General features: G+C 34.2%; 1 protein-coding gene across 5 annotated transcripts in view; it reads right to left on the reverse strand.

Moving 5' to 3' along the window:
- The window catches only part of LOC104150287 (SMC5-SMC6 complex localization factor protein 1), a 36653-nt gene that overhangs the window by 9157 nt on the left and 11336 nt on the right, over positions 1-16160 (reverse strand). For 3 of the 5 annotated variants that reach the window (XM_068926419.1, XM_068926420.1, XM_068926424.1), the window contains 6 exons: positions 15085-15189; positions 11920-12078; positions 11156-11322; positions 9623-9760; positions 8756-8921; positions 2012-2159 (listed from right to left, as the gene is read on the reverse strand). In XM_068926419.1, the coding sequence (XP_068782520.1) occupies positions 2012-2159; positions 8756-8921; positions 9623-9760; positions 11156-11322; positions 11920-12078; positions 15085-15189 (883 nt within the window). The remainder of the gene's footprint in view (positions 1-2011; positions 2160-8755; positions 8922-9622; positions 9761-11155; positions 11323-11919; positions 12079-15084; positions 15190-16160) is intronic. The other 2 variants (XM_068926423.1, XM_068926421.1) reach the window with 1 other exon arrangement.

Below are 16160 nucleotides of genomic sequence, written 5' to 3' on the forward strand. Positions count from 1 at the left end.
TTATAACAATGAATCTTTTTAAAATGCTCTAAGTATAATCATATAAAAGTTGCACCATGATTTTGAGAAGGAAATTATTTATTTGGGGGTTATGTAAGTGATCATCTTGAAAATTTAATTGAAACAATGCAAATACAATTCAGATAAAATGTATGTAATGTGAACAAAGAAATCAGCATAATGCAGGTTGATCTATAAATTCTACACAAAAAGTGACATTAAGCAAATTTCAGCACAATTCTGATGTTCCAAATACTTCATATTGTTTAAAAAAAAGAAATACACACACACACACACACACGCGCGCGACAGACTACTGCAGAAGAATGTGGGCCTATGTCAGGCTTATGTCTGGCATACTTCACTTTTTTTTTTAGGAGACAGAATGGCTGTTTTTTCTTAGGCTGATCTTTGTATTTTGATTCTAGCAAAAGATTTTGTCAAAATAGTCACTGAAACAGGTGGAAAGCAAGGTCCGCCAAGTGAGGAAAGTCTTTACTATATTGAGGGAGTATTCTGTTCTGTTGAGAACTGCTCCCTCTGTAACTGATCTATAGACTCAATTAAAATAGAAGAACAGGATTTAAAAGTACAGATGTTTTCTCCTGTATGGTTAACAGAATCTTAGGAGAAGAATTCTGCAATAGTTTTTTGGGCTTTAAGTGCTGTGGACTGAACTAAGTGGCAGAGATCATCAGTAAGTCAAAGAATCTTTGTAACCAGACTATGATTGTTATTTTTGTGAATGCTCTGAATGGGTGAAGGACAGCATAAAGAGTATCATTTTCCATTTCTGAACAGGCAAGTGAGAAAGTCTTACTAGAATATATATACAAGATTCTCCCTAGTTTATTAAAGCTAGAAAATCCTTTGGAGAGGTTGCAACAGTTGTAGATACTAAAGGCTCCATTCAGCTATAAAGTTCCAACTGGTTTGGCCTTTTAAGATCTAAAGCAGGCTATAATGCTTCAGATCATTTTCTTTTTGTGAGACGAGCGTACAACTATTTGTCTAGGGACTAAGACTTTAGCTGAATGTTTTCAGTACAGTTCTTGTCATGTTTCCAGGCAGGAGAAGCCAACAACTCTTTATATGAAGCCTGCACCTGTCGCTAGAGAAAATGATGATCGAGACCAGGATACCCAGAGGGCGTAATAGCTGAATCACAGTCTCTCCCCCTAGTTTCTAATTAAAAAAAAAAAAAAAAAAAAAGCTTTGGTGGAAATTAAGTTTGAAAATGAAATAAAAACCATTTAGCTGTTTTCTTGACATGATTTTTTTGGTCGTCTTAGTTTCCTCTTCCCCTAGTTGCTGAAAGGTCAGATACCCCAACAGATATTTCCTGTTGGATGATAATGGCTCACTTGGGTTGTGGCATTCTTATTTATCTAGCCTATTTAATGAACAGGAGGAATAGCGATACAATTTTCATATCACTCCCCCTCCCCAAATTTTTTGGCTAGCAATCTAAGGATTTGGAATGGGATACTGACATGTTTCCATTTGAAGTCTGTGTGGGTCAAAGAGTTCAGGTTGACTTTTGGACTTACTGCTGAAGTGTCCTTAACAAATAAGATCAAGTTTGTTGAGTGAAAAACTAAAGTCTGAGAATTGGCCTAAGCTAAGGTGTCTCCAGTTGTCTCTCTGAAGCTATGACCTATTACGATATGCTTAAATTTCTTTCTAAACTGAAAACTGAGCTCCATAGAACTTGTATTTTATTTCTTGTTCACACTGTATAATCTTGATTTCACATTAAAACTTATTAAGATGTATTTAGCTGAATGTTAAAAGGAAAGCCTGTTCTACTTGGTCTTTGCTTCAGACAAACAGATGCACACACGCACTCACACACAGAAAATGAAACAGTTTCCTGGACAAATACACATCACACCATGAGACTGCATGGCTGCAACAGAAGGTAAAATATGACCTGACTGTAAATCAAGGATTTTAGTTAGACTTTAATGTATCTGATTAAAAGGTTTTGAGATGCATTTCAAACACTCACCATCACATGAAATGGCAATGTAATGTGCCAAATCATCAGCTACTTGACGAAACACGTTTCTGTTCATAAGGAAACCTGAGAGGATCCAATATTCCACTACAGTTCCAAGAATTGCATTTAATAGATTAGCTATTTCACTTCTGAAAGCCTAAAAGGAAGAAAAAGAACATTTATACACCAGTACTATATAACAAATTCACACTGACAATAGAAATAATAATAGAGAATATCTTTAGATAAAATCCTTCTGTATTGCCAAATCATTTCTTCACTGGCTTTTCTTTTTTCTATTCAAAAGCTAGCTCTTGCATCCTGGTCAATAACTTTAATATGCCATTGATGCCATATCAATTAAGATTTGGCACTGGAGAAATACAAATTATTTGGAAACATATACTCTAAAACAAATAACCATGTAAATACAAAATGGGATCAATGCTTAGAAGTACAAAAGGCTTTCTTTTTGAATTATGTTTTGTTTAACTGTAGGAGTTCAAGTACTGCATTTATGCTAGTTAACCTTTTGTTTTGCTTTGCTGTTATTGAGATCTGATTCTCCCCCCTCTATTAGGATTCTCTTTACCCAAAGATATCATCGCAAAACTGAGGGCCCTGCTATGACTAACTGTGTACACTGGTGCCAAAAGAAAAGGATGCAAGGTGCTACTCCCTGTTCTGAAAAACTTTGACAACCAATATTTGGGAGCAGGAAACTTTTTTGTGCTATTAAAAATTCCAGCCACACTAGCAGCTGCATATTCAGAATAAACAAAGCATGGACATTAGCCTTATTCTTTTCTCTCCTGAACCTGCACAAAATTGCCATGTGCAGATAAAGAAATCATGGAGTATATTCTTAAGGAGGTATCAAGACAATATACAGTTCTTTCTTTAACATGCCATCCAGCAAGTATTGTGAGATAGAGCAAACATAACGTTTATTCACCAGCGGTAGCATTTCACTTAATACCGGCTGGGTAAAGCACCACTGCTACTCTCAGGGTTAGTCCATTCAAAAGTAAGTCAGATCTCTCTACACAACGCTTTCGTGTGCCATGTAGAAATATTTTATGCAATGATTCTGAAATAAGTTATTCCTCTGATGACATGTGCAGCCACAGCAAAGTCACAAAATTTGTATGTAGTTCAGAAAGACGTATAAGCTGGAAGAATATATGCACACCCAGTGGCAATACATGAAAGTTAGCTGCCAAAAGCCACCTACCTAAGGTTCCACTGGAAAATCACTACTGGGACACACAGCCCCTATACTCTCTGCTAAATCCTACTACACGTTCTTGTAGAAGAGAAGGTATGCTTGGACATATTGGACAATGGAAAATTTTGGACAAGAGGCAGAACTGAATAAGTACTTATCTTTCAACTTGAGGCTTTAAAGAATTACTTACAGGGAACACAACTGTCCTGTCTTCGTTGTGCTCTAATACCACAATCACTTGTTTTTCTGATATTCCTTTGACAACAAAATATGTTCAAAGATCAGCTTGAAATAATTTAATAGGATTCCCTCAGGAGCTGGGAAGCACCAATGACTGAAATAGTTTGAGTTTCATCAATAAATCAAATAGACATATATAAGAGCCACAGACACCATGGCATAGTTGAGATTTATTATAGAAAGACTACAAAATCATTTGTGGAAGGCCTACATAAATACTATCCATATATTTAACGGTGACAATAGACTTTGTCATTCAAAAGAAAAAGAATAAACGTACCTACAAATAAGCAGATTGCCTGGGGAGGCTGTGGAATCTCCATCATTGAAGGTTTTTAAGAACTGGTTAGACAAACATCTGTTAGGAATGGCTCTGGGCTGGATAGTCTGGATGATATTTAAGACCCCTTCCAGCTGTACTTTCTGTTATTCTGTATAACCCTTGGACTGATTTAGTTTGCCCCTCTCTTTACTATATCCTAATACTTCATTTTGGATGAATTGTAGGATCTCATAAAAACAACTAAGAACATTGATATGATAGGTCAGCAATATTTAAATCCATTTTTTCAACTAATGTATTAGATATTTTAAAATCTGTATCACTCCCTACCTTGTGAAGATTCAGGAACAGAAAGTGAAGAAATAATTTGAAACGCATTTAAATTTCTTTAAGTATGCATACCTCCTTGGCCATTCAACCCCAAAGCAAAATACTGGTGAATAATTTAATCCTGCCAATACTTCTTCAGAGTAAAAAAAATCACACAAATGCAGCAAATATGAATTTTAACAGAGGCAAGTGACAGGATCAAGGTCATACAGATATAGTTTCAGGTAGATATGGATGTTCTGAGGTAGATATAGATGTAGAGCCCAACTATTAAAATTCTTTTTCTTGATTTTCAATCACTAGATTGCCTTATTTGATCTATGAAATATTTACAAGGAGGGGGAGGAAAAAAAATGACCTTGAGGCATTAGATTGAAGTAACTACTGAAAATACAGCAAGTATTAATGATGTTTCACAAAGTCAGAAATATAGCTGCAGACCAAATCTGGCTGATATCCAAGTTGCAACTATGTCTGCACAGTTGAATATCTCTACGCACTGACAAGGACAGCCCAGATAATGCCAACTGGCATAGGCTTAGTTGGTTGATGTTATGATAAAACAACCGTAGTATAAACAAGAGCGTCTCCTTAATATCTTGAAATAAATGGCTCAATGTCACGAATAAGGGGAAAATGCTCTAATTTACTGAACGCAGTAGCTATCTAAAAAATATTAAGATATTAATTTTTTTTTTAAAATACAAAGCAATAGAAACAGAGGAATAAAAAGGCATGCAATATTAAAAAGGAAAACAAAGAAAACTTTTCCATTAAGCATAGGAATTGCTACCATGTTGATAAAACAATGCTGTGCGCATAAATAGCCCCTGCTATTCAACTAAGGTGGTTAACGCTAAAAGTCTGTTCTATTGTTTTTCAACTCTACTGCTTTCTGTTTTACAGCTCTATTTTTTCAGAAATTTAATTAGTATTTTTAACTACAAACTAAAATAAAGGAAAAAATATCAACAAACGAAAAAAATTTCAGTGACAGTATTTTTAGATTGTAAGACTAAAGTCTTATGAAGCTAAGTGATCTCTGTATGTCAATCAGCAATAAAATCATTTATAGGAGCTAATTGATTTCTTGTTTGCATACAAAAGCAATATTCAGAAAGTTACACAAATACTTTCAGGTTGTTAGGTTGCAAATAATAAGTTACTCATATAAATGATGAGTTGCTATTGTATTAACAGATGCAATTTCAGATTACGTGAAAACCTTGCTAAAAGAGAAGTTTTTGTTTACACTATCATTTAGATAAATTGTCAAGACTATTAGTCACTGGAACATGAGATTTCAATCAACTAAAACTGAGAATATTCAGAAACTAGTGATTTTGTCCCTACGGTTTACTACTATGTCTAATCTTTACCTTTACTCAAACTTGGTATGAAGCAAATAAAATTTTAATAGTTTGTTTCTTTATAAGACAGCAAAGTACAACATAATTCTTGTAGCTATATTAAGAAAGTATTCAATTCTCTTCTCCCCCATAAATAATTTATTTTTAAGAAATCCTAAAGAATAGCGTATTACTGTAAAATGTAGTACTTCATGCATTAAGAGTCTTAAAATCATGCGAAATTACTCTTTCAAACAATATGCAATCATAACAAATTAACCGGGATCCAATTTACCATTTTTTCAAAACTGTCTTCCTTGCTCCTATTGTTGAGAATCAAAGCTATCGTCTCACAGAGAAAAGTGCTGAAGCGAGAAGAGGTTGTTGACTGTTTTACCATACAAGAGTCATAGCAGCAAAACTGATGTCTGCTAGCTTAGCAAATGCAATTCCTTGATGGCTGTTTCATTTAACGTTTTCTAAAGTCAAGTACAGTGCTCCAGTGATACACGTTTTGCAAATTGTTTTACTGCACATAAAAGTTTTCATAAGAAAGCTTTTAATTCACAGAAAAGTTCATTTTAACTTTCTGAGTTTGAATTACAAAATACACCTTATAGAACTGTTTTTTTATGTGGGCATCCAATTTCCTATCACTAATTTTATTCTGGTACTTTCAAGATAGAGTAAATCCTACCTAACACAAGAAAGTAAATGCACCCAGAAATAGAACTATTCATTTCTTTATAGTCCTTCATTCTTTTCTGTAGCTTTGTTTCTGATACAGGTTATTATAGACCTGAAAAATCAAATTTATTTAAGCCAGGAAAACCAATAAACCTACCTCAGCATTTCACCATGGAGCTTCTAACTTAGGATATTATAACTGTTTCTGACTTGCTCCTTTTTTTTTTTTTTAAACCTTTTCCCCTCTTCCCCTGTACCAGTGCTGACTTGTTGCAATCTCTTTGATTCATATAAAAGGAGAAACTGCTCATCTGATTCTAAATAGCTAAAATAAAAATTGCCCACTTCTATCACTTATATGAGAATGTGTTAGATATGATTGAAAAAGCATTTCATGAAATTATTTTTCTATTTTTATTCACAGATAGTTTCACGGGAGACTTGGAGAAAAATTCAGCATATCACAATTAACATATTTGTTTGTTCCCTCAAGTTAAGCTTCTGTAGGCTGTGAAACAGGGTCACCTCTTTACACTGTACTACGAAATCCTTTATTTCTGTCCCTATACAGTCAGTGGGAATGCCTAAGTAGCTCCTTTAATTCAGGTTTCTGAGTCGCGTTACATGTATATTGTCAATGTGTTGCTTCTTAAATAAACAGATTTTAACAAGCAAAACTGGTAACAATTCATCATATACCTAAACTGAATGAAGGAAGGAAAATTTTGCATCCGATATGCCATACTTAATGGCATAGAAATACTCTGGTTTTATTTATACATTTCTAAAATAATAACCTAACAGATCGGTCTACATAGTTGGGGAGGAGCTACTCCTGTGGCTTTTGAATAACCTTTTCAACTATATCAAGGAATTTTAAACTGAGTCTCTTGATATATATTGAAAAATCAATATTTCAGCTTTTCGTATACCAAACTTGAGAGTGCAGAAAGCGATAATGACAAGTTTTGCTGGTGGAAAATATAGTGAGTATTTTGTTTCAGAGTTTACTTGTGCCAAAAATGCAAGGGGAAAAAAATGCAATATATAAATATGAAGCTAAAGAATAAAGCTGTAAGAACGAACATACAAAATAACAGATATTATCAGGCAACAATACAATGGGGCTGCATTTTAAGGCTAGAATTCCTAGCTGCAGGGATATTATACACTGTAGCGTGTAAGATGAAACTGGAATAAAAGCAATAGGAATCTTGGGTTTGTGCTGAAAGGACAATTATATATGTATGTATGTATGTATACACATATATATGTATGTGTATGTATAGGTATATAAAATCTAAAGAAGAGACGTTTCTGTGCACTTTATGTTGTGTTTTACTCTTTCTGCAAGTTTACTTTTCATATACTTTGTACTTTATCTGCCGCAAGTGATTATTCTGCTTATGCAAAGAGCAGTTTATGAAACAGGTATCGTCTACAGTGCTGGAGCTTGTCAAAAGAAGAGATGATAGAAAAAATAAAATGGTGCCTAAATTTAAACTGCAGACTCAACACCAGGAAACACTTGAAAGCAGTCTCATTTTCCAAAGAAGCAGAATGGCCATGGAAATCAACTGAATATAAGCCTGCTTGATGCTCAGTACCTTTGAAAAGGTAGGTTGTTTAAATATAAATATGGGTTTAGAAGCCTAATTTTAGGTACTTTTTAAATATCTTGACCAAGGATAAAAGGCAGCACTGTTTCAGTATGGCTTACTTTGATATCCCTCAAAAAAGGTAGGAGGTCTGGCTAGGTAAGATGACTGAAGCTGTCATTACGTTTAATCTTTCTGCTTTCTTAACATAATGAAGAACTAGCAGGTATTATACTGAAAGTGCTTTTTTCTTTGGAATACTTGATTTTCTATTGTTGTTCTGTTACTGTATTGAAAAAGTGAATGAGGTACCTATTTATGCTGTGCTTTCACAATCATTTAAAAGAGAACGGAGAGACAGCAGTAAGTTTGTGCTTTATGTGAGAATCTAGAAGTCAAAGATGTTTTAGAAGGCCTCTAGTTTCTGAAAAGAAAGAGGTGGTATAGAGGACACTCGATATCTTTCAGGTCAATGTCCTGCTGGTCAGCAGGTCACAGAACAGCAATTAAGTTGCCTTCAATTCCATTTCTATGAAAAGATCTAGGGAAAATACCAAATGAAACTAAAGGACTTGGGAAGAAAACTGGGCCATTTATTAAAATAAAATTATGCATAGCTGGAGGAAACAACAAAAACTTTTTCGTTTTGTTAGCTTTCTCCTCCAACACTTCCTGAATACAATCACTGTAAAATAAGATAATCATCTGTTACACTTTATTGTTCGACAGGATGTGTTAAACTTGTGTCCCTAATGACTACAGTAACACCTGCTGCTAAGGCCATGTGAACATCTGAATGTAGCCACCAAGCTACTTGTGACTCCAGTTCGTTTCTTCTCTACAGATCAATATGAGAATCTTATGGATCAATTCATTTCCTTTAGTGGAGCAAAACCCAGCATGCTTCACAACAAAAGGCAGATATAACAAGCAGCTGTGGTACTTACATATAATTCCTCACAAAGAAATGAACAAAGGAATGCCTTTTAAAAAAATATGTTGGTCTTCATTATTTTATAGCATAAAATTCATACTCACATCATTTGTTCTGTTCATTTCTCTATGGGAAAGTATGACCCAATCTGCTAGAATATTTATGTGTTTGGTAAAAAGCACTGAAGTTTCGCTTCCCAGCCAAAAGGTCTTCAGAAGAACTGTCTGTGGCATGACTTGCGGATGCTGTGAATTGGCCCCTTCAAACAAACTGTAAAAAAAGAAAGTGAAAAAAGCTGAATTTTCATGCCACTTTGATTACTCTAGTTACTAGACAGGAACCTTGTCTTCTGTCAAAACACACAAAGGTTTGGCAATTTTTAAGTATAGAAAGATCAGATACAATTTGTGATGAATAATAAGTAAAATAATGATGACTATTACAGTCAAACTGTAGGAATTCTAATATTGTGCTAATATTATATAAAGTACAGGCAGAGCAAAAACAAGATTTTTTTCGTACTTCATAAATCAAAGAAAGATAACTATCTCCCTAGCAAAAGATAACATTTAATTGAAAATTTTAAAAATATCAGTAGGTTCAAACTCCTGCTCGTCTACCTTAAAGAATGAAAACTGAACTACTGCAAAGTCAAAAACGCAACTCTATTAACACAATTAAACGCCTACTGAAACCTGTAATACAGTCAAATAATAAGTTATGAAAAATTAGAGACCTTAAAACAGAATTAGAACAAATTTTTAATATCTTGACCAGGATAATACAATACAAATTGCAATAAGCAAACTGAGAACTGAGAAATACAAAAGGAAATTCTAAGCAATTACATCTCTGTGAGAACTGTATCTTATTACAGACATACTCAAATCAGGATACAACCCACTGTAAACAAAAAAGTGCATGTGAAATTGTGAAAAAGTCATAAGAAAGAATTATCCCATAAAACCCACCTTTTTGTCAGAAACTCTACTTCAGCTTTTACTAAATCAAAGAAAAACTTCAATAATGTTTTGTGAATCATCCTCTGTTCATCTACTTGTTCTGAAACTGAGACTGCATGACAAATGGTTTTGCAATAAAGGCAGGACCTGAAAAATAAACACCAAAAAAATCCATTTGTATGACTAAAACGATATTCTGATTTATCAGCAAAAAAGGCAGTTTTGACTTTTGACAACTTTGACAAGTAAATACCTTGCTCCCCAGCAACATTCATCATTTTAAAGACAAACTTTTATGGTTTTAAAGCCAAATTTTCAGGAAAAAAAATTAACATGTTTGATACCGGGGCTTTGTGTTGTAGATGAATATTTTATTTATAGTGTAAACTTAATTATTTAGCTGTATTAAATTTTTCTGTCTCTACTTGAGTTACTGTACAATTACCGAATGTAACAGTACTTAAAAATCCTGTCATTACAAGGTAGTCTAGTATTATAGACTAGTAATATATAGTATTATTAGTTTAGACAACAGTTCACAGAGATACTATTTGACAGGAATACAGTTTCTGATCAAATCTAATGATTGTCTAACAAGATGCAGATGATTTTGAAGTTAAGTGCAGAATATATTTTTGGATAAAATTTTGACTATCGGAAGGAACACAAACGAAAGAAAAACATTAGATACGCATCTGCTGGGTGTTCATATTCTGCCAGTAAGTACTGTTAAGGGCTTAATCTCAAAGATAAATTATTTCCCACTCTAGTGGCAAGTGACATGTTTCTAATCAGAATGGTTAAATGTTCAGTGACAAGGATTCAAATTCAATGCCTTTCAAGACTAAGAGCATGTTTACAATTAGGTATTTATGATCACTGTTATATCAAAGTATTTAAATATTACTTAAGATGATATGATGGCAATAAGATGAGGTACAGCTCCTCTTCCAGAGGAACAAATGAATTAATTTCTGTTCAAGCAAGTCACACACACACACACACACGCACGCACGCAAAGAACAGAGTAGCAACCCAAACAGCTGATATATGCAGAGTCTTATACTTCTGGATGCATAGAATTTAGTAAGACTTGCTGAACAAGATTGTAAAGTTTATGATTAAAATAAAAACACAATATGAAGCTTCATGTTTGGCAAGATAAAACTGGAAGTTGTTTCACAACTGCTGAGAGATACATACAGAGAGATATACAGACACACATACACCAGCACAGCACCAATACATATATTATTCTAATTTGTGAAAAGCTTAACAAAAATAAATAAACATTCTATAACAAAAGAGAGGAGAAGAAGCAAATAAACATTTTTTTCCTTTCCAATAAACACCTCTACCTGTGCGCTAAACTGAAACATAGAGTGAAGGGTCCAAACCTCAGTTACAACACTAGACCTTCATGGACAGTTAACTTATCCTCGTGAAAAAGTCACTTCAGTACAATAGAATTCCAGCTATCCTTCCCCTGCCCCAATCTGAAGTAAAATAACACCTATGAAATACCTCCTTAAATCTTCTTACCTGACAAGCATCTCTATCAAAGACCATGTGCCTTTTTTACAAATAGGACACTGGAGAAGGTCCAAATAATACCTTAACGCAGAAGGGGACTTCCAAGGAGGATCAAGTTGGAGAACAAGGTATAAAATGTGAAGAAGTTTAGCAGAAAATATTTTATCAGTATTTCCCTGTAATAAAATGAGAAAATAATATTGGCTCCATACTGGCCAAAGATCTCTGATCACTAAGAATGCATACATTTTATTCATTCCTCATAATCCCAAGTGACCACATTTAATTGTGATCAGTTAAGTAACATGCAATTTAATGCAAAACTAGAAGCAGCAAAATTCAGGATTTCCGTAAGAAAGAACGAAAACAAGCACAGCTTGCACTACTGTGGTATTCCAGCATCATTGCTTAGAATAAACCTTGAACTGAACTCAGTATCTGTGGCCTACTAGCTTTAAAAAAAAAAAAAAAAAAGTCACACACATGATGTTTCTCAAAGCAGTAGAAAGAATTAGAAGTAGAAAGAATTCTGGGCTGGCTGTTTCACAATATTATTTATTAGTCATAGGAATGTAGTGCTCTAAATAAAAAATAAACAGGTTAAATTCTTCCCTTTACTGTAGGCTGCATTAAGGCTAACACATTGATGAATAAGAAGTGAAAGGTTAATACTTCACTAAAAAAAACCCAGTAAATACACTGATGGTAGCAAAGACTATAATATTTCCACTTCTTGGTTTAATATTCGTAACAGTTAAGCCTTCAGATCTCACCAACAAGACATGTTCTAGAAGAGAATGAAGAAGTTGCACAGGGGGTATACAGTACTTTTGACCAGCTGCAAGTTCTGCGATTACATCAGGAAAGAAATACCCTTCTACTAGTCCTTCAAGTATACAAAGTGTACCTCTGGACAGGTCGGTATTTTTAACCTAAAAAATGAAGTATTCTTTGTAAGAAAGAGAGCAACTTAATATAGGCCAAATATGAACAAAAATTAACATGAAATCTCTAAGAAAATGTTGGTAACATAATAAGGCAAGAGAACATTATACACTAAAATTGAAATAACTACTTATAGCCTGATTCAGTAAGTTGGTGTCATCTATAAAGGCCTTCACTCTTACCCATCCGGGTTTTCATTAAAAAGACAGTACCTTTCATAATGTGCTTATCATCTCAGAAGATCTGAATATACTTACCCTTTTAGAAAAACAAATTACAATTTACACACCCAATAACTTGTCTGTATAACTTATTCCTGAAAGGTATATAAAGAAGTAAGTGTTAATATTTCCATGCATGCACAGAGTACATGAGACAGTGCATGACTAGAAGAGTAAGACAATGAGCACCACTAGAACAACTTGAGAATGAAAGAAAAATATAAAATCATGAAATACATAATTTATGAGTAAACATTATACATCTATAAACCATATAACTGTTTATCTCCCTAGCTCTCCTATTCCTATGTAGCGTGTCAGAGAAGCAGCTAATGCTACTGATAGTACAGGTATCGATCCCAGTCTATTTCAAAGCTCTAAAGACCTTCTTAATGACACAAGCCTCCCCTCTTATTCTCTGCCATTCATCAGAGCAAAACACTTAACTTTGCAAGCTTTCAGAGGACCTATAAGGATCTAATAGCTTTCATGAAATGCTATATCTGCCTTGCAATTTCCCTGTTATCATCCGTACTTTCAGCTTTCCAAACCTTTACTTCTGTAGATTACTGATATGCAAGAGAAGCTAGTGAAGATGTTCTCAGCTACACTGCTCCTCTGGTCCAGGTTCAAGCTAAAGTGAAGATCTCCAAGCCAGCTGCAACCATACTACTACCAAAGCACAGCTGCTCGGTGCCTGATAATTTTTCTGTCTGAAATACAGCTACTTTGCTGTGGGCTGAAGCCAATGAGAGCCAGCATATAAACAAGCATGGTGAATGAAAAAGTTTAGATCTACAAGCAAGTCCAAGCCTCAAGCAACCAGGCCAATACAGATACATTCATAGAATTCCTACCCGGACAACACAGCCTGAAGCTCTGGTAAGTTCAAATAAACTGGGATAAGGAGCCAAAACTGTGAAAAGCGGAGGCAGGAAGAGGAGACAATTGAACTGCTGGGAATTAAAGGATTACATACATTTATTATTGGTTTAGTCCCTAACACCTTGAAGACTTTAGGATCTTTGCCAAGAAACTTGGTTCCTAAGGCACATTAGACACAATGCTACTGAAGATATTCTACTAATTGCTTTAAAATTAAGGAAAAACATAAACTTTAAGTCCAACTGAGGTTTTGAGCTCAACAGGGTAGACTGACATTAGCAAATTCTCTTCCAAAAATGTTTTAGTAATAGGCTAAAGACTTTATGAGATCAGGTTAAACTGGCTGAAAGACAGCATAATCATAGTTAAATCATAGCTAAAGTGTCTCAGAGAATGAGCTCCACATCAGCTTTAGATACTTGGTTTCTTTGCAGAGGTATCATTTCTGAGATTCCTGTAGTAGATTCTAATGCATACCAGTCTTATATTAATGATAAAAAACCCTGCTCATCCGGACAATTTGCTTTTAACCAGGTCTTTGTGCATATGGACTATGCAGCTCACATTTATTTCAATTTTCTCATTTATATATGCACTATTAAAATCTCCACAGTATTTCCTTTGGAAATAATGGTAGCATTCATACTTCTGTAATGTTAATCATATGCAAACAGCACATCTAAAGGGCAACCATAAACTGTTTAATGGCAGCCAAAGAACAACTTCTCCGTTGCATGGATTTTAGATGTGTGAAGATGACTTAGTATATTGTGCACTGATGAGCACATTACTTCTGGCCCTCATTTGGTGATCCTATCACTATCTGTCTTTTTATATTGTGATTGAAACTTACATCACTTGAAAATTCTTGTGCTACAACCAGCAACATCCACACGTTATTTGGAAAGAAGCACACTGAAACAAAGCTGTTCAGAAGAACGTGAGGCCTTTTGCATCACATTCAGGACAGGAAAGGAGGGGAGAACTGTTTTTCATCTTATTATTAATGCATAAGGAAAGACAATATAAAACTCCTCTGGTGGACTTTTCTCAGTAGCAGGATACCTCTTTCTTAGGGTCTTTTAATTTTTGAAAGTACCGAAGTCACCATATAAAGTACAGTAGTTAATATCTGCTAGGTATAAGTCTTTTCAAGTGTCGAGAGCTATTGTTTTAACAAACTATCCTTGAACACTTTATTCTTAGTACTATAGCTAGAAAAAGGGGGAAAAATTGGAAGTATTTATTTACTTGACACATAACAAAGAATTAATAAGAACTGTTACTGATCTATAACTGATTTATGCCATATAACTGGCTTAAGGGCAAGAAAAATAACAAGTGAACTAAATACTTTAGAAAAATGAAATTTCATCAAAGTAACTACAAAAAAGGACTGGAAAATATAATCCGCCATATCCTACTTGTTTCAGGACACTCTGTAGCCTGTTTGATGATGTTTAAAATTTTTGCTGTAAGAATAAGTACTGTTTTTTTCTATAGTGAGACAATCTTAGTTGAAAGTTTGTCCCTACTAACAAAAATGCATGAGCACTGCAAGAAGCAGCATATACTTCTCCTTCATTGCTATTGCAAAAATACAGTGCTTGAATAATTTGAGATGCTCTAAATCACATCAGGCCATATTTGTTTCTTTTCTTCTAACAATAACAGGTAAAGCTCTCTTAAGCAGTAGTATTAACGAGTTTCTTCAAGATAAAGAGGGAAGTACTGAAAGCTAGAAAGAACAAATCTTGACATACAACCACAACTCCAATGAAGTTCTATTTACCTCTTCAGGTTTTTTATTAGACTGCTGGGATAATCAAAATATTTTAAAATGCTTATTTGATAGCTAATTTTGCAATAAAAGTGTGTTTGTCTAACCTCAGAGTAAAATCCTTGTACACAACATGCCCTCTTTGCAAGAATCCTTACCTCTGGATTGCATTCATTCAGCTGGTCTATTTGAGTAGACTTACGTTTAACAGTCTGTAAAACAGGATAAAGACAACCTGTACATTGGATACTAACAGACATATTCTATAAACGTTGTATTTAAAACAAAGAATGTTAGCTTTTTTAAAGCATGACTCAAGCAAAAAATTCAACATAGCAGTCTACTTAAATTTATCTTTTTAATATTTAGATCACAAAATCATGAAATAAGAGGACTAGTGACCTAAAAGGAAAATAATATAGGCAATTTTTATCCTTCTTAGTTTTCCTTGTTTAAGCAGTTGCTATACAATGACAGTTTTATTAGTTTTGGTCTACTTATATAAATGTTAGTGGTTTTAGTCTTTCCACTTTTCCTATGACAAAATATAGATTTTGGATTCATCTTGCAAGTTGACTGAGACCTGAAGATATGGCAGTAGGTGCAAAAACGTATTACTACTATAGCTACCTCTAGTTATAGCTTAGTGTTATGATCGTATTTCTATGTATTATCAAAAAAGCCTTTTAGGAGAGTTTGTCCTCAGGATTATGATCACTCCTTCTGCTCCTATTCATGTTAATAGTTTGAGGGAAAAATAATCTGCAAAGTAGTGCACCTGTTCTACGTACAATACAATAGAAGTTAAGGATGCATTTACTTTTTAAAGGTCTGGAGGCAATGGTCTTGATAAAATGTCACAGATAAAAGACGGGGCATTTGAGGGCATACATTTAAGCAGCTGGTGCGTTCAGCTCGTCAATTTTGTTTTTATATACTAAACATTGAGCACTTAGAAATTCTAATTCTTTTGCTACTGAGAACTTATATCAATATCATAATGGACCTGATTCTGCAGTTACAAAATCATATCTTGTTCTCTGCAAGTGAGCTATAAGAATACTTACACAACATCATTTGGAGTCAATGTAGCATACAGAAATAATATACCCTGACTCAAAGCAATTAATTGTTCTGTTTCTAGATATGAAATAATGCTTTTAATTGCTAATGTTCTATGTTT

Source organism: Struthio camelus, chromosome W, assembly GCF_040807025.1.
Source record: "Struthio camelus isolate bStrCam1 chromosome W, bStrCam1.hap1, whole genome shotgun sequence".
Lineage (NCBI taxonomy): Eukaryota > Metazoa > Chordata > Aves > Struthioniformes > Struthionidae > Struthio > Struthio camelus.